The sequence below is a fragment of the Fistularia commersonii genome, chromosome 11 (genome assembly GCF_037954325.1).
Source record: "Fistularia commersonii isolate RoL2024-O1a breed Wild chromosome 11, RoL_Fcom_v1.0, whole genome shotgun sequence".
NCBI lineage: Eukaryota > Metazoa > Chordata > Actinopteri > Syngnathiformes > Fistulariidae > Fistularia > Fistularia commersonii.
Window position 1 is genome coordinate 6,962,569 of NC_141294.1, and position 27,763 is coordinate 6,990,331.

The following is a 27,763-nucleotide window of genomic DNA, read 5'->3' on the forward strand; positions in this document are numbered from 1 at the left end:
GTGTCAAAATGGAAGAGAGCCTCCCTCCTGGCACCAGCTTGAAATGCACAATCTGTAACTACACGGCGGATTCTCTTATTACATTCCAGCATCACATCATGTCTCACCTGTCACAGGCGGCCTTCAGATGCAATCACTGCCATATCAGCTTCCAGAGCCACAGGGAACTCTTACAGCATCAGGACTTACACGGGCACGGCAGCAAACTTCACAGGGAAGGCGACGGCACAGAGCATTCCCCCAGGGGGCCTGAGGAAAGCCTCCAGCATCAGCAGCAGCAGCAGCAGCAGCAACAGCAGGCCTGCACTGAGCTGGCCAACAGGAAGGATGCTCTACTGGGAAGTCCCAAAGGAGCCCTTAACAAGGAGACCAGCACAGATGGAGAAGCTGACAAGGCTGAGAAGAAGCCCATGCTGTCTGTTCAGAAGGGAGAGGCCCACCCAGGCAGCAAAGCCAGTTTTTCTTACACTAGGATCAAGTCTGAGCCCTCCAGCCCCCGGCTGGCTTCCTCCCCTGTGCAGCATAACATGCCTACATTTCCCATGGGCCCCTTCTTGTCACAGTTTGCTTTCTCCCAAGACATTTCAGTGGTCCCACAGGCTTCGGAGATCCTCGCCAAAATGTCAGAGCTGGTTCACAGGAGGCTACGTCATGGAGGGAACAGCTACCCCCCTGTCATCTACAGCCCACTCATGCCCAAAGGCGCCACCTGTTTTGAATGCAATATCACCTTCAGCAACCTGGACAACTACTTGGTCCACAAAAAGCACTACTGTAACAGCCGCTGGCAGCACATGGCAAAGTCCCCCGACTTCTCTGCCCTCTCAGATAAGGTCCCTGAGGCAGTGAGTCCCAACAGCGGCCACAGTTCTGTTAGCATGTTAACAGGCTGCCACCCTACAGAGGCAGATAGTCACCTCATGCAGTCGGCATGCCTGAACTCCAGTGTGTTGGACATGATCAATGCTGGAGCTAAAGGCCCTGATAAGGATATAGCGGGCCAGGTGAAGAAGGTCTCCACCCCGACCGGAACCGAGGATAGGCTGAATGGCAAACAGATCGAGGGTAAAACCCCTAGTACTGGCTTGGTCGAAAGCGACAACGACCCAACCAAGACCACCTGCGATGCCTGCAATATTACCTTCAGCCGTCACGAGACCTACATGGTGCACAAGCAATACTACTGTGCCACGCGTCATGACCCACCCATGAAACGCATGTCCACCAACAAGGTACCCTCCATGCAGAGGACCATGAGAACCCGGAAACGCAGAAAGATGTACGAGATGTGCCTCCCGGACCAGGACCACCAGAGGCCCCCTATGGGTCAGCCAGGCTTCCTCGGGGTTCCTCCCATGAATCCTTGTACGTCCCAGGAGGCTGTGGAGAGCCTGGCCGACCGATTCCACCCCCGCTGTGACATCTTTCCTGGTATGGTACCAAAACACCTGGAGGCCTCTCTGACTGTCACTAAACCTATTCTGCCTCCCAAGTGCAACGCAGTGGAGCAGCAGGAGTTGGATGCTCCCATTGATCTCAGCAAAAAGTGTTCACCAGTCTCTGACAAGTCATGTAGCTCTCCAAAAAGACTGTTGGACTATCATGAATGTGCAGTGTGCAAGATAAGTTTTAACAAAGTCGAGAACTACTTGGCACACAAACAGAACTTTTGCCCTGCAACAGCCGCTGCCACAGCCACTGCTGCTGCAGCCGCGGCTCACAAGCCACAGCAACAGCCGCAACAGCAACAGCAGCCGCAGCAGCAGCAGCAGCAGCAGCAGTCACAGCAGCAACACAACGAAACGAGCACCCTGGAGCCAACTCTGTTCCCAGATGTGAAAAGTGAGGCCAATAACAACCCTGATGAAATCTACGATAAGAGCCCAGGCAAATGTGACAAAAATGGCAATGGGAAGGTGATGGTGCAGAATGGAGGTATGTTCCCACCTCACCTGGGGCCTGTGCCGGGACTCAAGCCTTTTGCTGAGCCACAGCTCATCCCATCAAAAGACGAAAACAAGAATATGTTTCTGCCCCATTGCCTTTATCCTGGAGCAATAAAGAAGGTGAAGGGTCCAGAGCAAATATCGCCGTACTTTGGGATAAAGCCAACCGATTATGTGACTGGGGGACCAGTGATGCAGGGAGAGGCCAGTGAACAGGAGCAGAGTGTTAATGGGGGAGGAGGAGGAGGAGGAGGAGGAGGTGCAGGTGGAGAGACAGGAACAACTAGAGAGCAGGTACAGCAGCCTGCCGCAAATGGCTGCCCCCACCCTGGCAAAGAGCCTCTTCCCTTACTGCCCAAAAACCGGGGCATGGTCATTGTCAACGGGGGCCATAAACCCGAGGATCGTTCAGGCACGGCACCGCAACAAGAGAACCAGCTGCAGCCGGACGGCCAGCCCTCTAACCCCTCGCCCACGTGGGCCACCGAGAACCCGGCCGACACCAACGAGAACATGTCCCCTCCGTCCAAGTCCCCAAACGAGGACGCGGCGCCTACGGCCAATAAAGGTGTGAACGGCTCCGGAAGTGGCAAGTACTGCCGCCTTTGTGATATCCAATTCAACAACCTGTCAAACTTTATTACCCATAAGAAGTTTTACTGTTCATCACATGCTGCAGAGCATGTAAAATAAGTTGAGAGGACATGCTCTTCCTCCACCCCACACCGCCACCCCAACTTCCTGACGTTTATCCCTTTTTTCTCTCCTTTGTTTTGGTACACTGTTGTGTCTGAAATAGTGCATCATGCAGTGCTAAACGCTGCTTGTGGACAATCAAGAGAAGCTTCTTTCGTCGTTTTAAGACTTAAAAATGCAAAACCATTGGTTAAAAAAGAAAAAGAAAAATGAATCAAGAATAATATCGGTGCCACTTTCACATTAATTTATTTTACAATCAGTATTAATAGGAGTAGTGATCTTAATTTAAATTCAAATGAAATTTATATCAGAGTTGTTTGTAATGTTATTGTATAGTCATTCTTGTGTAGCACACATATTGTTTACACTGTAATGTAGGCTCAATGAAACAATAGACAATACAAAAATGAGATGCATTTTAGACACAAAATAGCTACTGAGGCACTTGTGTATTCTTATTTGCTGTACCAGTTTCTGTATATGCCCCAAATGTAGATTGCAGAATGCTACCAATGACTTGTTAGCCTTAAAGATCGCCATTTGACGGTGATAACCAGGCACGACCCTGCACTTCACATTTTGGCATATACACACGGCTTTGCATTCATATGTGGCTGTTTGTCCCTGTCTCTTTTCTTCAAATCAGATGTGGATGTTTTCATGAGGATGGCAGCATTCTTGTATAGTACTCGTATTTCTGTTTGATGATACACTTTGGTCTCCCTTTTTGGAAATTTGCTCTCAATGCAATACTTTGTAAATGAGGGAACATTACTGAAAGCAGTATTATTAAATGGGGGCTGTGCATATAATTATTTGTAACCCCATTGGGGAAAAAAAAGTTGTACAAGAATTAAGTTTATTGCTGATGAACAAGATGGGTGGGAGGTCAGTGGGGATACTGATTATCATTCCAATGTCCTGATTATGGGAGAAAATGTTTCTTAAAACGTTGTTGCTATGCATGTATATGGATGGAATTAAATTCCAGATCTGTTGGAAATTTTTATTTTGATGTGGTGTCATAATTAAACTAAAATCCTCAGGATAAACCACCACTGTTTGGTCTTTCTTTCCCACCGCTTCTCAGCAATCAACAAAGGTCCCATTTTTTCCTACTCAAACATACTCTCACATTTATTGACAAAAATGCTTTTGCACTGTAATCCCTATTCTTCTGTTTTGACATTTACAAAATAACTGAAATCAAATCAGGATCAATCCGAAAACATAAACGTCCTTATGTGGTTGCACTCTAACTCGATTATCTGCAGCGGATGAATGAGTAATGCAAATGCAGCAGAAACAGAGGAATTCAGCGCACCTTCCCCATGGTTATAACATCCCAGAATATTAAGACAGAAGTGCGAGAGATAGGAGTACCGGGTTGAGCAGTGAAGTGTGTGGCCTCCGCATCGACAAGGATTTATGCGTTCATTTTTGGCACCGGCCATCGAGGTAAAGAGACTGGAATAATAACTCGATAGATAAGATTTCTGAATGTAAGACAGCAAATAATTCATCACACTGAACGTTTTCCAGCTAGCTTCAATTAGAAATCTTCCAATGCAGCTGAGCTGTGGAAAAAAAAAAAAAAAAAAAAAGGAAGTTTGAAAATTGACTGCACGATGAACCTCAGCAGACTCGCGGACAATCTGTACACACTGCTCCTGGGAAAGGTAGAACAAGATAACTTGAATATTTTATTGAATATTTGAAATGTATTTCCCTATCACTCTACCCAGGTCCGTGGTGAAGTTACATCTTGGGTCACTGGTTCTGCTGTTGGGCTTGTCGTTGCTTGACTATCCTCCTCAGGTGCTGGCTGATGGCAGATGGTTTCTTGTAGATCATTCGCCGGTCTGCTCCTTTTATGTGAATGTGATTGGCTGATGGATAGGACTCCTCCAGAAACTTCTTTTGAAGATCAGATACCATCTGGTGCAGGGGGGAAAAAAAAAAGATGATTTATTACAGGTTTCACTTGCGGTACCAACCATATTGTCAATATAGAATACTTAATAATGTATCATGGGGATCATGGGGATCACGGCTTCGGTAAACAAGCTCACTCGATTTAAGTGTTCCGGAATTTGCTGGTCAAAGGAATCCCCGGTGATCACGCTGACTGAGGTCCTGCTGGAGAGCGGCTTATACTTTGTGATGTCCCTTCAAAACAACAACAAAAAGAGGGATACATATTTGCTTTCACGCTCAATATCAAAATAACAAACCCTCGTGGGGGAAAAAGGGGACGATTACGTTTTTCATACCTGACTTGAGCTACACTTTCATTCAGAAAATAATGTTCATCCACGACACTACTCTGGTGGGCGGGGTTACTCAGTAGGTATTTCTGTTAAAGGCAGATATAAAAATATACATTTTAGTTACGAACGTTAATGATTATAAATGCACTTACATCAAGCTTCTACTTCTGATGTTTCAATGAGGACAACATTAAAAAGAGGTGTTATAGTTATTAAATGTGATTTTAATTGAAGTCTGAATTTCAAGTTTCAATAAACATCTCAGAGATACTGAAAGCAGAAGTGATCACCGACTGATCACTCCGGACCGGTAAGTCCGAAAATAGTGACCTCGGAGTCACTCAGTGGGGCAGATGCCGTCCGAGTGGTGGTACATTACAAAATGCCTTTCCCTCTCCGTGGTATTAACAAGCGGTTATTTTCCCGAATCTTATCTGAAATTTGAATCTGGATTTGCGGTGGTGCAGCTCAGCGCTGGGGTCAACTCAACAGGCTCCCCGATCGGATTCTTAAATAAAGCAAAATTCTTCTGACGGCATCTACAATGTGATGAGACCAGTTAGCTTTGGCGATATTAACATAGCAGCAAACAATTCCGCTCCAGTTCATTTAAACAGTGGTCACAGAACATGCCCTTGAGAAATGGACTGCATGCTCTATTGAGTTCAGCGAGCTTGTGTTTGTGTGTGCACATTATAACCTTCCCTAGCCTGTCGAGAAAACCTTTCTCTGTCCTTGGAGAATTCAAGCACAATGATGTCCTTATCTCCTTGGCAACTGTAACACTTGAAAAGCTGAGATAGGTCCCTCATCACTACTGCCATCAAATTGTGGGAGGCTGGCGCGAGAAACAAGGCGTCTTAACGAACTGCTCACTTTCATGCTGGAGCAGGCATCATTGCGCTGGGAAGACAGCTGCAGAAAATATTTGATGCCGAACGGATGTTGGAAATGTCACAGTCCACTTAAGTGTAAGTTGTTCCTTTAAGAAAAATAAAAATGACTGAATGATTTCAGGAAAAAAAAAAAAAAAAAACATCACTACAAAGTGAACTTTGCGGGATTAACGCAACTGACGTGATTGGTTTTCTTCCCTCCTAAAATAAGAAGGATGTCTACAGGGACCATTTTCCATGTTACCTTAGACATCGGTCGTCGTTCATCACTGGCAGACATTTACTACATCGTATAAAAATTACTTTGCAACTCCCTAACAAGCAGAATATCACCAATTATGTTTTTTTTTGTTGCCAGTTCACAGGCCATATGTAAAATCTCATCAGCCAAATACATTCAGAAGCTTGTTTTTCACACCAAGAGCTGCTTACAAATGGTACGAGCCATCTCAAGACTGAGTTTAAAAAGTAGGAAGCGTCTACAGAAAGATTGTGCCTACAGTGTCTTGTCAGCTGCAGGAAGTCAAATTCACAATGTCTTTCGAGAAGAAAACAAAACGCTTCTGCTGTCATCATCAGCTCCCGTCTGTGATGAGGAGGAGCCGGGATCTTTCCTGCACTAGCACCATCCAGTGGCTGTCCGGGAAAAAATTAGTGCATTTAGAGTGTCTACTACATATCACTCTTTTCCTTTATTTCTAATTAGGTTAAGAACATGGAAGAAATCACAGGAACAAGCCAAAACTCATGTCTTTGGTTTAGATTTGATGAAAACCTGTAAATCACTTTTCTAAATAATGACTTGTCCTTTATTGCTCTTTAACTTCTTGTGTGACTTTATCATATTAGGGGAGAAAAACACATTTCTTCACTATTGGTAGTCAATATGATGTCCTGCGTGTGTGTGTGTGTGTGTGTGTGTGTGTGTGTGTGTGTTTGCCTGTCGCTGACCTGCCGCTGGATGAGCTCCTCCGAGACATTCTCGCCTTTGATAGTTGGTTCAATGGCTCCCAGGATAATGAGAAAGCGGCTCAGTCCTGTAGCCGCCGAAAACTGCTTGGCTTGAAGGGACGGTAACAGCTTACCATACCTGAGCAAAGGCATGCACGTGCACACACACACACACACATACACACACAGACACACAGAATTTGTGTGAATGTCATACAACGATCTGAAGTTTTACCATGTCTCTTGGGCCACCAGTTGTAAATAGGGAAAAAAAAAAATCTTTAAAAAAACAGACTTTTTGTTGTATATACTGCATATGTTGCGGTTGTGTTAAACGAAAACCACCTTTAAAATCTGCACACAAGATGATTGCTTGTCCTTTGGTCCACACCGGGGAAAACCGCAGTGATTCACAAAACGTGCGCAGACCCAGGTTACTGCATCAGGGCCATGAAGGGTCACAAAATAAATAATGCAAACTATTTCTCATATGGAAAGTCAAAAATATTGTCAATCAGCTTTTTGTTCCACTTGTTCCTCGCTATTAGAAAATAGAGCATGTTTTAGTTTTCCAATTCTATTGTATTGATTTATCCTTCTAATATATAAGTCGTTCTAATAATTTAATCTGTGTGTCCCTAAATCATCAATATGTTGGTTCAAGTGTCTTTCAGTTGTAAAAAGAAAGATTTTTACATTGACATCAGCCCGACAAGACCAATCATCAGAAAAAGGCACCTATGTGGTCCGTGACTGCCTGTATTTCGAGCCGTGGGAAAGAAAAAGAAAAAGAAAAGCCTGACAGCACAGCAGAATGAAGACATTCTCCCAACAAGTGTCCCCTTTTAACATAACAGCTCTATTCCAAACCCTGTGTGTCCGAGTATATTAGTCACTGCTTTCAAATTCAGCCACCAGCTGCAGATGCCCAGCTAAGCCAGCAAGGGTGACTTTACATCGCAAGTAAAAGTCAGACAACTCTTTTTTTTTTTTTTTTTTTTTTTCAAGCTAAAATCAAAAACTTTCTTCCAAAAAAACATTTGCCTGGGGAATGAAAAATCCTCTTCTTTTTGGCAGATGAAAGAAGAAGAGCTCTGTGATTTTGTAACTCAGGAGGCCTAATCGGTCTCAGCTCACTGGTGCTCTGAATTGGCTGGTCTCAGCCTGTGGAGCCCAGTCAATAGTGCCATGCACATTTTGCCAGCATCGCCGCGCCACACGGCGCAGCTTGCCCCTAGATGCTGCCAACACACTGTAGATCACCCCCCACCACCACCACCTGCACACCGCCGAGCAGCGGGAAACATTCTGACTCGTCTTATTCCTGATCTGGGACTGAATTATGACATTCTACTAACCAACGTTTATCGATTCCTCGAGGTTAATACGCGCAAGTACACCGCAGCAGTTGCGCTGCGACGCTTCAGGCCTGCAATGAACACACATTTGAACGGGTTATTCATCATCAGTGGATAAATATAGCCGTCAAGGTAATTCTTTATAAGATTTTAAGGCAATTTAAAGTCAAGCAATAGAAAGCTTGATTTTGAGACAGAAAATCCAAGCAACTATAGATTCCTGAGACTGAATGGACGATGACTGGATCTGGCAACTAACTTTAAATAGTTGAATAACTCAGTGTTTTTTAAACCAAAAGTCATGTCGACAAATTTGATAATTCATTTTGAAAAGAATGCCATCATATCCTGACAGAAAAAAAATACAAATTAATGATACAAAAAGGAGCTACTATTATTGCTTCTGGCAAAAGACATTTTGAATAAAAATTCTAACAACGCCACATCTAGAATTCTCTCTTGAGTCTCATAAAAACATGTTCATAAATCAAATACTTTTCACATAAGATATTTTGCTCTCGGGTAAAAGACCTTCTGGAACTATGGACTGTCATTGAAATATAAATGCAATTTTAGATTGCAATTATGGAACAGACATTTCTCAGTTGCTTCCGTGGTATTTTGAGATGGTTAGAGCATCAGTTGCGTCTATGAGCCAAAAAACGAATACTATACAATGCCCATTCACTTCTATAATATAAGCAAATACCCACATATTTTCGAAGCTGGAAGGTAACTGTATTGCGGTTTTTAGCTTCTCACATAAAAGAAAAAAAAAAAAAAACTATAAATCAATAGTGAACATTACATTTCTGCTGATCACTTATACTGGAGGCAGAACTCTTACAAGGTGGAAGGGCCTGAATCCTGCCTCGTTGCCATTTTACTTCTGACATGGAGTCCCCACATAGAAGATACATCTGATGTGAGAAATAACCCATTCACCTGTTGATAAGATAACATTTCACGAACCGAGGACCCACAGCTCGGCGGATCCAGCTGCCGTAGCACCACCTGTCAGCGTCGATTGGCCGGATAAGGGCCGTGAAAATGTTCATCTGTAAGAAACGTCTGTCACGAGATAACGCACCAGGCGTATTCACGGCACAGCAAACAGTTACATCAGGTTAGGAATGGATGGGGATACAGAGGGGAAGAGGAACAAGTCAACTATTCTCATTTCTTGTCTTTCAGAGTCACCAAACTTTTCAAATCAGGCCCCTGGAAAGTGACACTTTGACATTTTCATCTTCCTTTCCACAGTTTTCCCCCAAAGTCATTCTGGCAGTACAATTTAGAACTGTTCAACCCGACTCTTAGGGGAGTTCTCAGTCTCTGCACATTTTCCACCTGTCACCCTTTTCTTACCCCTTGATTCCAAAAATAAAGAGCAAAAAAAAAAAAAAACCCTCTTCCTATCAGCCCCCCAGTTCGAATCTGGTCAAATCATTCCTCGGTCTGGCATTGAACATTATTTCAAGGATTCTCCAGCCACCTGTCCTATTCCCTTCTCCCCACCCCACCCCATTTTTAATTCTGCCCCGGAGTAAGGATTATGCGAAGCAAGGCATGCGTGTCAAAGGGAAATTTAGTGGGTAAAGACAGCCAAGATTGGCGGGATGAATTAAACAGATAACGGGAGGAGACGAAGTGGGGGAACCATGTAGAGCAAAACGCCTCACCGATGTTGGTCATTTCAGAGGGGCTCTTTTTTTTCTCCCCACAGGAGCGAAGAGGCAATATCTAAATTAATAAAGTGATGAAATGAGTTTGTGCCGTGGACTTTCTGCTGTTTGACTTTCCCATCTGGATTAGTGCAGGCTGAATGGACGCTCTGTTACTTTTGTTACAACTGCGCAATTCACTGTCGGAATTTGGCCCTGTAGTGATAAGGCTCCCCTCCTCCTCCTCCTCATTACCATCTCATTTTATATGCAGGGCCTCGGTTACCTGAGAGCCTGCTCGCGCACAAAACATGAACTATTACACGAGCTTCTGCCAACTATTACAATGAACAGAGAACATTTAAACACAGACTATTACATGAGGCTCAACTAACTATTATGCCGAAGGAACACTTTTTGAAAGTGGATATTTCAAAAGACGAAGAACCAGTAGAAAAATCTCGCCTCGAACAGAATCCACATATGTTTAGTGTCTTAACAGCTGATGTCTTACTTGACGCAAAAGTCATTGCTAGTTGTAACTGCAAAAGATTGATTTTTTTTTAACTACGACTAAACTTCATTATAACAATTTGTAATATCAAAAAATGGTAAGGTTGTTTTGATGATTATGATCAAGGAAAATTCAAATGCCATTCCTGCAGTTGGGGAGGCTCAAATCAGACAGTTGCACTTTCACAAAGGGGAAAGGTTCATCCGTGACATCAACATCCAGAGTGCTGCAACCAGGATTAAAAAAATAGAAATCAATAAATCAATAAAGCGTATTTAAAACTGAATAACAATTAGATTTCAAAAAAACAAACATCTTAGTTCACTCTAAACGTAATAACACAACATTTAGGCTCATACCTTTGAAAAGTACAGTAAAATGAATTGTACCGTGTGTATTTTGAGTGGCCATTGTACCAGTTTGTCTGTAGCATGATGTCATCAAATCAAACATTCATGCACCACCGCGTTTCTTCAAATTACCTTCAAAGCGGGAATGAATCCATGACTGAAAATTCTGTTCCTGGATTTCAGTCAAGATGTGAACAACGTCTGCAATTTTTTTTAGATAGGCTTTTGTAAATAACCACTGATAAAGCTAAAATGAGAGGGAGTATCGCAACGCAGATGTGTAATATCCAAAATGAGCACAAGGTGTCATTCATGGACCACAGCAGACCTCAGGCAGGCGTTCATTGCCAGCACTCTGCCTCGCTTCATCCCCTCCCACCCCCTGCATCAATACTATGGATTACACTGGGGTAAACACACAGGGGCCTTAGTAGCCCTGCTTCATTAACTGTGTGTAACAGCAATAGTTATGCTTACAGTGGTTCTAATTACAATTAATTGGCATTTTTGGGTGTCATCTGGGTGTCTCTATGGGGGCAGGAGGGTATCGGGGGAAAAAGGGACTTGGATTGAGGGAAGAGGGGACTCAGTGGGAGCCATTAGAGCCCCAGTATGGAGTATAATGAATAACTCAGTACCTGCAGACCTGCGGGGCCCGATACAGTCACACGCATGCGGCAAGGCTGTTTAGAAAGATCTCAGCTCCATTTTGCAGTCATATTATATGTAAGGAAATATATGCGGTGCAAAAAACACACAATTATACACCCACATACATATGTCTGCATTTTAAATACATTTCTTATCATTTTAATGGCCTAATTTTATGCTGGAAGGCTTATGGACATTGACCACTTCATTTTTTTGCATATATAAATCAGTAAAAGCAACCGATGGTATTCAGTCACGGTTTAGAAAGGATGCATCATCTACTCCCCCATACCCCTGTCAACTCGCAACTCATGACTGTTTTCCGTATTCCTTTTAAAAGATCCATCCATCTCTCTCTACCTCCCACCTCCCATCCATACATCCCTCCATCAATCCATCCCTCCGCCAGGCCATAGCCGAGTGATTGTTGCCAATTGCAGGCGAGGATCCCCGGACTATGCTCCAGTGAGATATTGATTGTGCAGAGTAGAAGTATGAGCTCTAAGGGGGAGACGGCTATGTCATCGCCGACTGCAACCATTTAACAATGATGTCAGCAGGGAAAAGAGAACTAAAAGCAAACCCTCAGATAACATGATGTCTTTTAATCTTGATACGTCTCCTACTCCAAGAAAAACTGGATTTAATTTATAAGTGAAATGAGACTTTTACAAATGGTATAGATATCAGCATTTATCTTAATTATCCACTGCATGAAAGCATGAGATCAAACATGATGGGCAATACATGATCAGTTTTAGATAAAATTCTAAAGGTACCCAAGCATTATTTATTAGATATGTGGTTCACAGTAGACTGTGTTAACACATGACGATAACCAACATTAGATACTGACACAAGAAAACGGGTGACTTTTAACGCTAACAATTTACTGGGCCTGGTTTGGAGGGTAGGGCTGACCAATGTTGGTTCTAATTAATATCATCCTATTTTTCATTTTCAAATTTCAATTTAGACTGATAAATCACAAGACGAGGCAAGCATATCAAGTGGAACTGGATGTTTTTATGAGTTACTTATTCAACAGCATTAAAATAGCTCCAAATCAGCTCTACTATTATAATGTTGCTAAAACATAATTTAAATAATCTACTTAAATGTTCAATTCTAATTGTGGACACTTGTATATTACATTACATATGCCATAAAAAATAATGCATTATTATTTAGCCAACTTTTCAATATCATAATTTAATCAGAAATATCTCTTTGAGTTTGTAATAGTTTCTAATAATAGACAGTAATGTTGTGCAAAGTGGAATGATAAAAACACATCTGTCCCATTGTCTGCTTTTCCTAATCAAACCTGTCTGGCCCATAAATAAACAAAATGATGCATAAACAACTGATCAACTAGGATCAAAGATCTTTAAATGTTACTCAACTTCCAAAGCGGGTTCCAGGTGAGTCATTCAAGATTGTGTGCAGTGTGCAAACATAGCCAATGTGCTAGCAGGTGTCAATGGGATAGCCCGTGTTTGAACGAAAAACTCATAAGCTCACACACACACCCCAGGTAAACACTTGGATTCTTGCAGTATGGACACACACGTAAAAAAAAAAACATCATATCCACAGATGCTTTGTCTCCGTATTTATCTAAAACTGTTCAATTTATTAACAATGCAAAAACAATTTTAGGAGTTAAAGTGATTATAATGCAGATGAAGGGGATGAGGAGACGTTCAAGTGGTGTTCCTGTGAGGACTGACTGAGGCTAAATACAGTAATGGTACATTAAAACAGGATTTGCCAATCAATCAGTATTCATTAAATTGTAAGAACCATCCCATTAGAGGCGAATGATCCCCGCTGTTTCTGCTCTCTGAGCAAATATATTCCCCATGGGGTAAATTAGTTCTATAGTTCACACACACACGCCCAAGCATGCACGCGCAGACACACATGCACACGCACACACGCACGCAAGTACGCACATACACACACATCTGCTTGGAAGCGTGCATTGATGCACACACATAAGAGAGACGGACACAGAGGGGAGACACGCCCTGTCTGAGACAGTAAATGTGGATGAACGTGCCACTAAATTACATGAAGTAAAGAAAATTAGAAAATTTTAATGGCAGTAACTTAAGTGACAATTTTACCCATAGATAGCAGTTGTGCAAAAAACGCAACAGTAGGGTAAAACAAAAGATTATAAACCTCAAGTCGGGTTTTTTTTAGACTGCAATAGAGCCAATTTAATCCAAACAATTTAGCACTCTCTAGGCTGCTGCTCAGTTAACACTTTGTAGTAAATATTGGAACTTCGGAATAATTGAATTAAGTATCATTTGTCCTCTTGGAGCAGATGGCCCATCAAACTTAAGCGTGAACCAAACACAGAAACGAGAGGTAAGTTAACACTGACCTGTCCTGTCTTTGGCCAGTTCCTGGAACAATAAAAACAACCAGGGTACACAATTCTTGTGACAAGTCTACAGTCCAACTCCTGAGTCATCTGACCAGAAAGTGAACAATCTGATGATATTGGTTGCATTTTTGTGTTTGACTATTTGAACAAGGCGGCACAATGGTGCATTGGTTTCCACTGCATCTCAAGTAGAAGCTTCTGGAGTTTGTCTGTATTCAATGGGTTTTCAGTTTCCCCCCACATTCCAAAAGTGTTTTAATCTGTTAATTTATCAAATAAAAAAAACACTAAATTGTCTGCTGGATAAGGAGTATATAATGAATAAATAGTTGACCTGACAAAGTACAGGTGTAAAACAGCGGTTGGTTAAAAGGTAGAGAGGGGTGCTGTTACACAAGTTTCCACAGTTTGCATTATGATTTGCAAGAGGATGAGATATGTGATAACCTGTATTTGTGTTTAAACTCTGTGTTGCACTGGAGACAATACTGCAGTTTGCTTGAAAATGGAGATACCCGGGACTTCTGCCGACTGAGCCGCCGAATCAAAGAATGATGATGCAGAGTGATTCAAACCAGTCACCCCGGTCTCAAATGCAATTTGTCCGGACATGAACGGGGTCTTGTGCTAATCTCCGATGCTGGGCACGCTGCTTGGTTTCTCATCAAGAGGCATTATCTTTGCCTGGGGAGGAAATGAGCCACATGCGGCGACGTCTGCAGAGGAAATCCCAAATAAGACTACTGACCCCTAACAAAAAAGGGTGCACATGTGAAGGCACACAGGTTTGCGTACACACACTGGAGCACAGAAATACCATCCTCGGGAGATGGCCGTGTTTCATTTTGTAGGATGTAACAGAACTAAATTTGGGAGTGAGCCTCTGTTAATGAGCAGGTCTTTGATGTGTAAATCCTCCGGTCTCAGTGCAAAGCTGATATGGTCTTCCTACAGTCCCGCTCAGGTGCGGGCCCACTCTCGTCTGCATTCCTTATCTTGCGAATAAAACCCCGTAAGATGTCCGACAACTAATAAACCCGTATCTGAAAAAGAAAAACATACCTACATGTGACCTCAAACAAAAGAGGGAGGATGGAAAGGAGGGAAAAGCAAAATGAGGGACGCCAGCAGCACAGGGAGGCTGAGATGCACGGCCATGTGCGGCATGTCTTACATCTTCTTACTGCACATCCTATTCCCATTTCTATTAGTTTATTTATTTTCCCACACAGAAATGGGACGGTGATGATAAATATGTGATGCTTTTTTTTTTTTAATGTGAGTCTTTGGTTCATTTCCGTCGTCTGTTGCTTCCCCACGTGGTAATTGGATTGTAGCTGCACTGTCACACAGTCGGCGCAATGAATGCCTATTAATCAGAAGATAATTGGACACATACCCGTTATAAATGGTGCCGCTCCACTTTGAGCTACATACAAATTAGGCCATTTTCAAGGATACGTTCCTTATCTGGCTTGACTTGTGCTTATGTAACCCAGAAGCTCATATCAGCGGACAGCACTGCGGATACTCGAAGTTATGAGAAAAAGCTTTTTTTTACATCCGGTCCAGTGACAGACTAACTATTCAAAAAATAAATATCATCCTTTGAAATCCAAATCGGGAGCTAATTTTCCACTGATTTCACAACACCTTTGTTAAAACCCGCCTGGGATTATGACTCCTTGCTTCCTTACGCAGAATCCAACAATACCATGAACTACTTCAGATTTACAGCATTCTGCTGCACATTCATGATTTAAGGAAGCTATTCTGCTGTTAAGCTGTCTTCTTCAAGCTGACACCCATCCTGTGCTGTGACTATCTCAGCTGTCGGATCAGTTGCAGAATGTTCTTCCTCCCCCGATTCCGTTTCTTTGCACAAAAAACAAGCAGCCTGAAATTCCTGACTTTGACAGGCTGTGCGAATGTGGTAAATCTGATGTTGTTGTAAATAACCTGTGTCTCCCAGTCAATTTGACAGAACAACTGACATGAAGGGAACCTTTCAAACACCTTAACATAAGGGACTATTAAGTACATGCCAGGAGATGGACGACGAAAAAAAAAATTACAAGTGACTCACGTTCCTCAGAGTACAATTAATTAATTCTTCATAGATGGCACAAGTGTTTCACAGTTTAGTCAAACAGAAAGGAAGATATTGCGTAGGAAAAATAGTGAGTCCATCAGGAGTCCATAAAGAGACCCGAGAGAAATGAAGATGTTTGATGTTTCAGGGAAATAGCAGTTCTTGAGTCAAAGTTTTGTGAAAAATGAAAACACTGCGAGATTTAAACAAAAAAGGAACATGGGGGAACCAAAACTGAGAGTTGTTACCTGCTGTAAGAGAATGCTCTTCAGCAAACATCGACCTATTGGGTGGTAAATCGATACTTTTATCACAAACCTATCGTGAAAATAATGAAATGCTTCTTTGACTGCAGTATTGGTATTGTTTTTTCCAATAAACAATTTATGTTCAGTTAGAAAGACAAAAAACTGATTCCATATTCATCCAGATTTTTTTAAAGGGGGGGCTGACACCAGATAGACATTGATATGTTCATGAGAGAGAAAACATTTCCTTTTTAGGCTTAAAGTATTAATTGAAACCTTTTGATCTGCTATGTAACTGACGCGAGACAAGTATATCTTCTGAATATTTAAAGAATTCATATTTTGCTGGTGTTGTTGCACCCTTGGATTGTACTCTTTAAATTCTAAGCTGCCACAGGACGTATGCAAACATATTAAAGGGATCAGCTCCTGTTTATCAACCAATTTTAAACCTTCTGTTTTTGTGTGTATGTGTGTATGTGTGTGTGTGTGTGTGTGTGTGTGTGTGTGTGTGTGTGTGTGTATCCATGTCGTCAAGCTAGGGTTTAGACAAGTCCTGCAGCAACAAGACTGCAAGCCTTACAGTCAATGACATCCGTTTAAAAGCAGTCAGAGGGAGAATATCAGCTCTTTTCTGACTGGATCGCGAGGCAACGTTTGATACGGTCAACGACAAGTTAAGAGGCGGTGTGTTAATCGAAATGGACTCTGCCACAGTATTAAATTATTCTAAATTCTGTCCATTTTCTTGCCAGTTGCACATCCGATAACTTGAGCAAAGCAGAGAGACAGACACTCAAACAATTAGTATACAATCACCTGACAAACAAGGATATAAGCAAGTAAGTGAGGAATTACTTGCTGAAATTTGAAAAGCTCATCCTTGCTTTTAATTTTTGGTAAATTCAACTATCGTAACAATCTTTTGGGGCCTCCTGATCCTACAGATTGGATTGTTCCAGGGTAAGGAAGGCAGATCATACTGCGGTACTGGGATCACTGTATGGCTTCTTATGCATTAAAGAACTAATAATTTTTTATCATTATTTTTTTTAAACCTGAACTCAGAGAGCCTTGAGATATATTTCTGATCTGCGGCTAATGAGTTATCTATGCCCTGAAATGGCTGCTATCTGTCACTGAGGTCAAAAACCGACAGACGCTGCATTCAGATTTTATTCTCAAGATATCTAGAACAAAGTCCAAGTGTTCTTTTTTAATCAAAAATAAAGACATTTTCTATTTTGCTGCTTTATATGGAAATAAATCTGAGGAACTGATTCAAAATGTCTCGCTAATGTTTTTAAAGTTCTCATCCCATTTTTTTTTACCATGGTTTCACACCCCGTGTTTCTGTTTATATTGTTTTATTGGAATTACTTTAAAGACTTTTCGACTTCGAATGAATATTCTTCAAGATGTTTTCACCTCCGCTCTGTCTTGACATTTTGACCTTCATCATAAAGCGCAACTGTTCTCCGAATTTTTGGAAATATTTGTTACAAAAATCTTGGGGGAATCCGCAACCACATTCCCAGGACGGCTTTAACACGGTGTTCTTACTGCCAAGCTGTAAATGACGACTTAAAGCTTTATTACATAACTGATTAATTATCGCTGCTTTACCATACCATTTAATGACAATATACGGCATGATGTACTTACAAACAACCTTAGGTACTGTTACTGTTGCATAATTTAACAATTATTCCTCCTCTCCAATCCTGATTAACAGCAAGCTATCGCCCCATATAGTAGTTATTACATAATGAGATGAATACTGTTTTGATGTTGTTTGTCGCCTGTGGGATCGAGGTAGTAATTTTCCACCATTTGCCAGTCCTTCCTTTCCACCGCCGCCACCACAGATCAGCGCTCAAGCATCTGTGCTACAGTGAATTACTTTCTACTGTCTCTTATTAATCTGATTAATGAGCCCAACCCAAAAAACATAATCAGCTCTTCTCAACATGAAAACCAAAGAGTGAAGAGCAGAGCTGGACTCGAAGATGACATTGAACCCTTCCGCCTCCATTCTCCTAACGCTAAAACCGTCTTCTTGTTGCAGTAAACTCATTTTGTTCTTCTTCTCTTCCCTAATTCTCCCTTTTTATGGCTTCTCTCAGGTGCAAATCATCATCGCCCCATTCAGCTGTTTCTGCCCAACAGTGTTTTCTTCACCTTTTTCTTCCAAACGTTTTGTTTCGCCACATCCCGCCCCCGGTCTGGGGTCTACAGTACCTCTCAATCTCTGATCAATACCACGCACCTCCGTATCCTACTCACCAGTACTCCTTCCACTGGTCCTCCTCAAAAACGTTCTCTGGAATGGGATCGATCAGCACCAGATCTGTCACTTGCCTAAAGGACAGAGCGGAAATACGTATGGGTAATACTCATTGACTATCCTTGTCCACATAACCCTCCGGGGCTATAATAAGTGCAAGACGGATTATGACACTCAATCTGTCTCCATGGACACAGCCATCCTTTGTCCATGTGGACAGATGAGCACGGGATCACAACATCCCAGGGTTGCATTTAGAAAGGCTTTATATCCCTATGACGCCATTAAAAAGGCTTCAATAAGTCATCATTGTTTATTTTTCAGGGAAAAATAAACACCCCTGAAAAATAAACCTCATCCAATTAAAGGCTATATCTTCCATTAATAGCACATGGTTTCCTGTCGTGTTCATCATTATATTGTCACCAAGACGGCTGAATTATAGGCAATGACGGCTTTTAAATAATTTGATATTAATGCAAAACATGTGGGCTTTGCAGCAATTATGTTTTTGTATCAAAGATATGTTCAACACTTGAGGTTCACTTGGTAGCAGTCTACATTTACTTCCTTTTTGTTAAATTCCATGCAGAGCCAAGTCCAATGTAGAATATTCATTTCATCCACCTTGAGGCAGAGTGCAAAACTGAGCCGCTTACTTAAGAAATTCCTGATGTGAGAGGGGAAAAAATATGAAATTACATCAAAACATATAAATAACAAACTACTTCACCGCAAACTCAATGCAATGAGAATTGTTTAAGAATGTGGTGTTGCGCGCACCAGTCCGGTATATATCCATGTTTGTCCAAATATAATTTACTAAGTGTATGCAGACTATGAAACATTTATTTCATAACTTATAAATAATTTCTGCCAAATTTAAAGGAATTCAGATTTAACGAGCTGTCCAGTTAGGAGAATTACAAAAAAGAGGGACAAAAGAATATCCAGTAAACAGTCCTTAGACAACTATTAGTGGCACAGACGATTAGATCAGAGTGTATTAACTCACTGTTTCCTTAATATAGAATAAACATCAGAAAGTAGAAATGGAGGCAGTAATTTTTTTTTTTTTCCCAGACCTCTTGATACATCTTTCGATAATAAGCATTCGGAAGATCTTCAATGCCAAGAATGAAAAATGCATAGGAATTACATTATAACACTTCTTATACAAAAAAGGAATAATGATATCTTCAGTCGTATCTATCTTTTGATTACAACCAAAAAAAGGAAACAGTTCAGATTTGAACATTTTCATTTATTCTGTCCATGTAGGTAAAAGTGTTTTTTTTTAATTAATTCAAGTGTTTCATGATGATGAATTCTTCATTATTTTCTGTCAAATTCCAGAGGAAAATGAAGTGCAACTACACTTGCTTTCACCATTGTGGGGTGTCCTCTAACACATTCTCATTTAACTTGTTTAAGAAATCTGAATACAAAAATATTAAACAATGAAAGCTGTTTTGGCTTTCATTCAACCTTCTTCTTTTCCTTTCTGCTTTTCCCTTCAGGAGACGCCACAGTGACGCAACTTCCTCCTTTTAATCCTATTCTCTGTATCCCCTTCTTTCACACCAACTAACTCTTTCAAGACGCCCATAAATGTTCTCTTTGGTCTTCCTCTAGACGTCCTGCCTGGCAGTTCCAATCCCAGCATGTTTTTACCAATATATTCACTATCCCTTCCTGTACATGACCAAACCATCTCAGTCTGGCTTATTTGAGCTTCTCTCCAAAACATCTAACATGTGTTATCCCTCCGATGGACTAATTCCTGATCCTATCTACTGTCACTCCTGAAGAGAACCTCAACATCTTCAACTCTGCTACCTCCAGCTCCACTTCCTGTCTTTTCATCAATGCCTCTGTCTCCAAACCATACAGCATTGCTGGACTCACCAGTGTCTTATACACCTTTCCTTTCATTCTGACTGATATTCTTCTATCCCATAGTACCCCTGACACTTTTCTCCACCCATTGCAACTTGCTGGAACCAATTTTTTCACCCCCTTTCCACACTTTCCCTTCTCTGGACTGTTAAACCTTAGTACTTAAAAACCTCCGCCATCTCCATCTCCACTCCCTGTAGCCTCACCATTCCCCTCTCATTCACCTACATAAAGTATATTCTGTCTTATTGTGACTAACCTTAATTCCTCTCCTTTCCAGAGGATACCTCCACCTCTCTAGATTTTCCGCCATCTGTTCCCTGCTGTCACTACAGATTACAATGTCATCTGCAAACATTATGGTCCATGGAGATTCTTGTCTAGCCTTATCTGACAGCCTGTCCAATATCAATGCAAACAAGAAGGGGCTCAGAGCTGATCCTTGATGTAGTCCCACCTCCACCTTGATCACACCTGCAGCACACCTACCCACTGTCTCACATCTCGCCTGGCTTCATTCAAAATTAATTTGGGGAAAATTTTAATTCCTCTATAAATGCAGCCTCGGGGAGGGGGGGGGGGGGGCCGTGTCACAAAGCTGAATAAATACAGACGGTTGTGTCAGGAAAAGCATCCGTCTTAAAACCTGTGCCGAATCAAAATATGCAAATCGAAATAAGGACATGAAGTTAGCTGATTAGTTGGTGTGAGAGAAGAGGACGCAGAGAATAGGGTTGGATGAAGAAGGTTTATTTGCTGTGGTGACCCCTGAAGGGAAAAAGCTGGGAGGAAATGAAGAAGAAGAAGGTAATTCCTCTTTAATTTCAATCTCACTGCCTTTTTGGTTTAGACCAGGAGAAGCATCGGGACATGCACCGGAAGCTTTGAAAAACTAAATGGTCCAATCGAATTATCTTATCAGACAATGAGAAGGCTCTTTCAGAGCTACGGGAGGGAATATGCGGCTGTTTTTCGGACCATATGTAGCGAGATGAAAATGAAACTCAGAATTTTGCCAATTCTGTTTTTGCCCTAAGCATAAATAGCTTTCTCAATTAAGTACACATAATGCAATGACCAGACTATTTTGTTCACTGGTGCATTCATATTGATGATATTTTTGAATTGTGAAACTTACACATCATGAATGTGGCTGTAGAACCTGCTGTTGAGCGAGCCGAGTTCGGACCCCACCAGGATGAATGGCCTGCCAATTCCGGCAGCCAGCAAAAGTCTGTGCAGATCGTCTACCATCCTGAAATACACAAAAACTCATATGTCACGTTGTGTGACACAAACAGGTCGCATGTAAAGTGGGCCAGGAGGGTACTTTATTTAGCCAGGTAGGCCTGAAAACACTAACATGAAAGATGAATACAAAACGACACCATTAATCTCATTAGCCTGTAATCTGCTCAGTAACAGGCTTCTTAAGAACCAACAGGAGATTCATTATAAATAAGGTTTATTGGAGGGAAGAAAATTGTTACAGATCCCATCCTTAAATTTTTAGGTCAACCAATTGTTTGGTCTTTAAACAGAAATGGAAGAAAAGTAAACTAGTAGAACGACTCATATCCCCAGAAAGAGTATCATCATTCCAGGAGGGGCTTCTCCGAGAGCAGTCTCCTGCCCTGGGCTTGAGGTACTAATACATCAAACCCCGGTTAACACATTGAAATGAAACGATTTCACAAGAGTTTCAGGGTTAAGGTTAGGAAGTAATCAAATCCCTGGAAATATTGAATTCTGGGAAATTGATTGCTCGCATCTCAAATGGGCAGCTGCCCGCCTTCTCGGCCAGATGCCAAGGTAGACTCATGGCTAACCCTTGGTGAATCCCGCCTGTGAGCCAGATTTAAGGCTCAACAAACACGTTACGGTGTAAAAGACTGGAAGATTACGATGCAATCCCATAGATGTAGTAATCAGGGTAATGCAGTGGGAGAATGCAGTCCACGTGTACGAGAAAATATCACTGGTACATGATGGATATTAATGTGAATAAAATACAACATATGGGAAGAATATAAAGTTGGGTGATTTATTATCCACCCTTTGTGCATGGGCAGATTTTTAATAAAGGGAAGATATTGGATTTTTTTGAATAGATGTCTGAAATACATAGACTGGATATATAAAAGTGTGATAACAGACCAACAGTTGAGTACTGTCGAAACATATTCATTAAATCCAGTAGTTAACAATTTATTTCTGTTTGTTAAAGCCTCTCTATTAGATTGCACACATATGAAGTTGCAAGCTAAATGCTAACATTGCATAACAATGCCAATAACATGCACTGAGTAACCATTTGCAGCTGGCATCACTAAAGAGGCATTATCAAATGTGAGGGTCAGAAATGCATTTTTAAAATATCTGAGTCAAATTAGTATATTTCTGTTTGCAATGAAAGTCAGACAAAGCAAGGAATTCAATGACATCAACGAATCATATGTATCTATGTTCATAATGAAACCATTTGTTAATCGTTCAAAAAACAGTACGTTTTCACCCTGGAGGAAATTAATATTTGTGTTTCGGAACATTTAGTCTATTAATAATAAAAGAACATATGTTAACCACCATTTTCTCTGTAGCCTAAAGAACTGCCCTAGGAGTGCAGCCAAGCAATGAGACAAAATATTGCTGAAATCACAATGTGACAACCAGAAATATCAAAACAGCAATAATACAGTAATCATTAATGTAAAACAATACAAATATTTGAGTACATTTTAAATTGGAAAAAAAATCAAAGATAGTTACATGCATCATTAATCATATCTCCGTTAAATTATCGTTGAAAATGAATTAATTTGGTCATTATCTGTACCGCTTAGCCTGCAGTCATGGTTGGGGACGAAGGTCATCTTATTATTTAGTAAAATTGTTTTACCAATGCAGCAACAACAAGCAGAAAAGATGCAAGTGTATACGAACCCCACTCACACATTTACGTTTATCGTGTAGACATAGCACCTTGCATGACACCTAATCTACAATTTGTGTCGCATCATCACTGGATAATCACTGGATAAGTCAGGCAGCTCACCGTCCTGTCGTTGAAATCGCCCAGACTCTTTCAGTCCCTGTGGTTTCATTTTGCAGCATCCTCTTGCTGAACCCCAGTCCCATCCTATCATAGGTACAAACCTGAGGAGCACACAAACAGGAATGTGACATTTATCATTAAACACTTTGATACAAATCAGTCGGCCTTAACAGGTTACACTGACTCAACGCACACAGTGGGAATTTAACATGTAAATAAAAAACAAAGAAGAATAGCGTACTGCTTTTCTTTAGGAAGGCCATTTTTTCTAGCTCTTTTTTCCATTACTGTTCACAGATGAAAAAAAATTATGTGCTGGGGGCATGAACTTATTTCAGCTTCAGCAGAGAGGCACACAACAAAAAGGTTTTAGTGCCACTGATCTAAATACACTGGACGGTAAGCCCTTCCCTATCACAGCCACTTTGAAGAACGTGACGTAACACTGACTTATACCTTGAAAAACATACAGAAACGGGAAAAAAGGTTCTCTAGGAGTTGTGTTTGCTACCGCTGTTGTGACGTGGTTGTCCAGATGTATTTAGGCCTTTCCAAAACAAGCCTGCGACCTACTTTGGGTCACATTTCAGACAAATAACATGGGGCAGGCTGTCAGGCCTGACTTTCTGCCAGGCCGCGTCCTTGCTGAGCCGAGACGATGTGGCAGAGCCACTGCAAGGCCTGTCCCTGTGTGCCCCCGACGAAAAAACAACGGGGCTGAGGTGGCTACGTCCAGAGAGAGTTGACTCGCAGTCACAGTGAATCAAATCAATCAAAGGCAAAAACAATGTCAGCATAGTAACTCCGCATAGCTGATTCAACTTCTTTACACTTGTTTTATCATAATAATGTCAGTTCCTACTGGATATCAACACATGATCAACACATATCACATATGACATATCACAACCCATATCAACACAACTAATTGAATGATTTTCTTAAAGTAAATTATGACTTTCATGAATTTCCATTCATACATTTGTAATAATTTTGAGATATTACTCTCCATAACTTGAAAAACAGGGAATTTTGTCAAGTGAATAATCTAACCTTTGTCAAAGTTGCAACACTATCTTGAACATGAAACCAAACGTCGGAGGACTGTCCGGTTGGTGCATCCAAAATCACTACAAAAAAAGTGGGAGAAGCCAAATCATACATGCAGAGTACCAAGAAAAGAGTCTTTATTTTTCTTTTTACTTAAATAAGTTCCATTTGTAGTGAATTACCAACTGGTTTCCCTTGTCCTTTACACAGAAGATGCATCCTTTGTCCCAAGCCAACATCAACAATCTGGCCATCTGGTTGGAGAAGGGAACAGAATACAAAGATTAAGCCTCAAACAAGAATTCACATGACTTTGGAAATAACCCCCTGATAGAGAGACTTTAATTAGCAGACCTTCCCTGCGGAATGTAGGGAATGTAAAGAGACAGTGATGAGGAAAATGGACTTTGTGATACCTAAATTAACAAACCTTTTGGTAACAGCATCTGTCCCTCTCTCTGAAGAGAAGCGTAGTTGAGGAATGGAGGGATGATGATGATAAAAAGCAAACATTTTCCAATGTTCACAAGCACAGAGCTGGACAAGAATCTGCGCTCAGCTTCAGCTGTGTTCTGTTGTCCTTGATCTGTGTCCTGTTTCAGTGCAAAAACAATGTCCACAGAAATTACTTGGAAATGAAACCAAATCTAAATGTACAGCATTTTGAAAATGTATTACAATTATCATGCATAAGCATTCCTTGTGCAAAAATCAACACTTGGCATTTCTTAGTGAGGCAATATCACCAATATAAATGAAAATAAATAACAATAATAAAAGGTGGCACAGTGGTTAGCACTGCGGCCTCACAGTCAGAGGGTCCCTGGTTCTATTTCTATTTTCTCTCTATTCCGACAGGTGCCTTTCTGTGTGGAGCTTGAATATTCTCACTTTGTCTCACCCTCAACACCATCAAATGGTTGATATAATTTCCATTCTCATGTGCACTTTAAGGTTACATAATGTCATATATCTTACAATATTACTTTTTCTGTCTTTGACCATGTGCAATAATACTTTCAGCATCATGGGCTAGATTAGTTTTACATCAGCATGTGCAATATTAATCTCAGTACCATGGGTATATTCAGAAGAGGAAAGATTTATCTTAAGTCCAATGTCATGTACATTGTATTTTTCTATCACGTCATATAACGTCGTTTTTTACAATGTGCAGCATTTTCAGTCAAGCGCAATGTTACTCCTCAGTTTTAAATATTAGTGCCATCTGGCACAAAAATTTCCTTTGGGATTAAAAGGGTTTTACCTTATTTTATCTTATCTTATCTTATCTTATCTCTAAATGATGTTTGCGTGGGTTTCCTACGGGTTATCCAGTTTCCCCCCACAATCCAAAAAACAAGTAATATGTTGATGGCAGACACTGACTTGCAATAACAGCTGGGATGCGCTCCAGCATCCTTGTAACGCTGAATGCAGGATAAACGGTACAGATAATGAATAAATGAATGACTAATCATGACAATAAAGTTTTAAAAGCAAACCTTTCGAAACGTCATTGACAGTTTCTATGATAATTTGTCAACATGACTGAAGAAAACACGCACACAGGTGCAAAACGTCTAAACTGGATTACCGTTTGGGAAGGATTAATAGATTCACTGTTTGAAGACTGAGCTTCGTTTCTTTTCCGCATGTTGACGAATACAACGTAAACCGTAAAAGAGTAAGAATACACGATTTAAATGAAAAAACGTGCAGAATGAATTGAATTTTGTGCTTCCTGTTTGAGGTACAGGAGCCGAGGAGAGACAAACTAGGCCGTCAACTCGTTTCCTTGACCGTACAAACACTACTCTTTTGGCTGTTTAATTCCGACACGTTTCCAGCTTTCAAATTGAAAATATGTAATCTATATCATCGCAGTTGTCTTTAATAATGGTTTAATTATTATGTGCAAAAAACAGAGTTATTAATACAACGTATCCAATACAAAATAACACCAGGAAAAATGTGCTTTAAATGATTTTCTGATTTTATGCCCCTTATCCTTATTATTAGTAGTACTGTTATCATAATAGTAGTTGTAGTAATAGTATTAGTACCCGTTTTAATCCCGTCAATTTCTCTGGAATAATCTATAGTAGATGATTTAGTGGCCTGTAGAAGGCGCTATATTCCACAAGCCCATTTTTGGTTCTCCTAGCAGAGGCAGCAAGATTAACATTGAACAGGCCAATCACACTCAATTAATGTGACATCTTTTGAAACATCCCTATCTTTTAACTTTTATTTACCTCTGATACAAATAAGCGGTCCAAAAACATATATAAACGCATTATTTCAGCTATATCCTGATATGCGTGTGAAGGTAATGAGGAACTGCGTGTCCCTTGCTTCTTCCAGTCAATAAGATCCCCATGTATGATAACCAATTCGCTATAGAACAGATGCTTGCAAGACAAGCATTCAGTACAAATTGCCATTATAATGCAGTCATACATGCACTGTGTGCTAAATAGTGGCGGTTTACGTCATCCAGGGACAGCAGCGTACATACTAATTTTATTTTGCATTATTCACATTGACTTTCGTTTCACTCGCATGTGAGTCACCACATTGGTTGTGGTCTCTTTTTTTCATTCTTGATCATCTGGCTCATGTTCAGAACCAGGGACATTAGATGATTATACTTAATGGTTCAGAAGGGGGCTAAATCACTTTTAGGCAATACATGAGACCAGAATCAGGCCACCAGACTGAGAACATAATACCTTTTTTGTTTTTATTTTGTTTAATTTAGTGGGTTTTGTTTTTGGTTTTGTCCCCAACCTCTCTCTCTCCCTGTATTTCTCTCTGAATTTTGAGTCCATTTGGTGCACACTTTAACTCACATTATTTAGCAATGGGAAAGTAAGCCTTTCTGTTTGTTCATGATATACATTGTAAAGCCAAGCCAACCGCTGAGCACTCACCCTACTTTAGCGGGTGAGTGTCTAGTGGTGTTTTGACACGTGCAAAGAATTAAATATCATAATTTAAGAGCAGAACTGGACAAAAATAATGAATGTCCGGCATCGACCCAATGTCATGCCAATGTTTTTGTTTTATTCGATAGATTGTTTGCTGGGTGGATTAGAACGAATGGCTAATGATTTTTGGCCATCGCAACATCCAACTTCTGTTCTTCCTCTCCTCCTTTAGGCTGCTCCCTTCAGGGGATGCCACAGCAAATCATCATCCTCCATCTAAACCTATTCTCTGTATCCTCTTCTCTCACCGTCCTCCATGTCCTCTTTTACATCAACCATAAATCCCTTCTCCCTCTAGGCCTCTGCCCTGGCAGTCCCAACCTCAGCATCTTTCTACCAATATATTCACTAACTTTCCTCTCACCGTGTCCAGACCCTCTCAGTCTGGCCGCTAACAGCATCTCCAAAACATCAAACATGAGCTGCCCCCCCGATGGGC

General features: G+C 41.1%; 2 protein-coding genes across 4 annotated transcripts in view; one reads left to right on the top strand and one right to left on the bottom strand.

The window, feature by feature from the left end:
- zfpm2a (zinc finger protein, FOG family member 2a) overlaps window positions 1–3,703 on the top strand; it is a 116,840-nt gene extending 113,137 nt beyond the window's left edge. Inside the window, exon 8 of the mRNA XM_086154747.1 lies at window positions 1–3,703. Coding sequence (XP_086010873.1) covers window positions 1–2,639 — 2,639 coding nt within the window. The 3' untranslated portion in view covers window positions 2,640–3,703.
- On the bottom strand, window positions 2,217–26,076 carry LOC147229331 (uncharacterized). Of its 3 annotated transcripts, none has more exons than XM_086154751.1 (12): window positions 25,929–26,076; window positions 24,762–24,924; window positions 24,514–24,585; window positions 24,335–24,411; window positions 23,282–23,382; window positions 21,365–21,481; window positions 18,327–18,401; window positions 6,763–6,901; window positions 4,919–5,001; window positions 4,718–4,814; window positions 4,387–4,583; window positions 2,217–4,222 (listed from the first exon to the last, which is right to left on the bottom strand). In XM_086154751.1, exons 1-11 carry the CDS (start codon window positions 25,986–25,988, stop codon window positions 4,416–4,418), a joined length of 1,152 nt encoding a protein of 383 aa, XP_086010877.1. In that variant the 5' UTR covers window positions 25,989–26,076; the 3' UTR covers window positions 2,217–4,222; window positions 4,387–4,415. The 3 variants fall into 3 exon arrangements, with proteins under 3 accessions (XP_086010877.1, XP_086010875.1, XP_086010874.1); XM_086154749.1 differs by having other exon boundaries at window positions 2,217–4,315; XM_086154748.1 differs by having other exon boundaries at window positions 2,217–4,583.
- Between the last annotated feature and the right edge of the window lie 1,687 nt (window positions 26,077–27,763).

Coding starts and splice junctions, on each gene's coding strand:
- LOC147229331 (XM_086154751.1), bottom strand. CDS start 25,988: ATGCGGAAAAGAAACGAAGCTCAGTCTTCAAACAGTGAATCTATTAAT. Junction 4,815..4,918: donor GAAAGTGTAGCTCAAGTCAG/GTATGAAAAACG, acceptor GTTGTTTTGAAG/GGACATCACAAAGTATAAGC. Junction 4,584..4,717: donor TTCCGGAACACTTAAATCGA/GTGAGCTTGTTT, acceptor CCCCTGCACCAG/ATGGTATCTGATCTTCAAAA.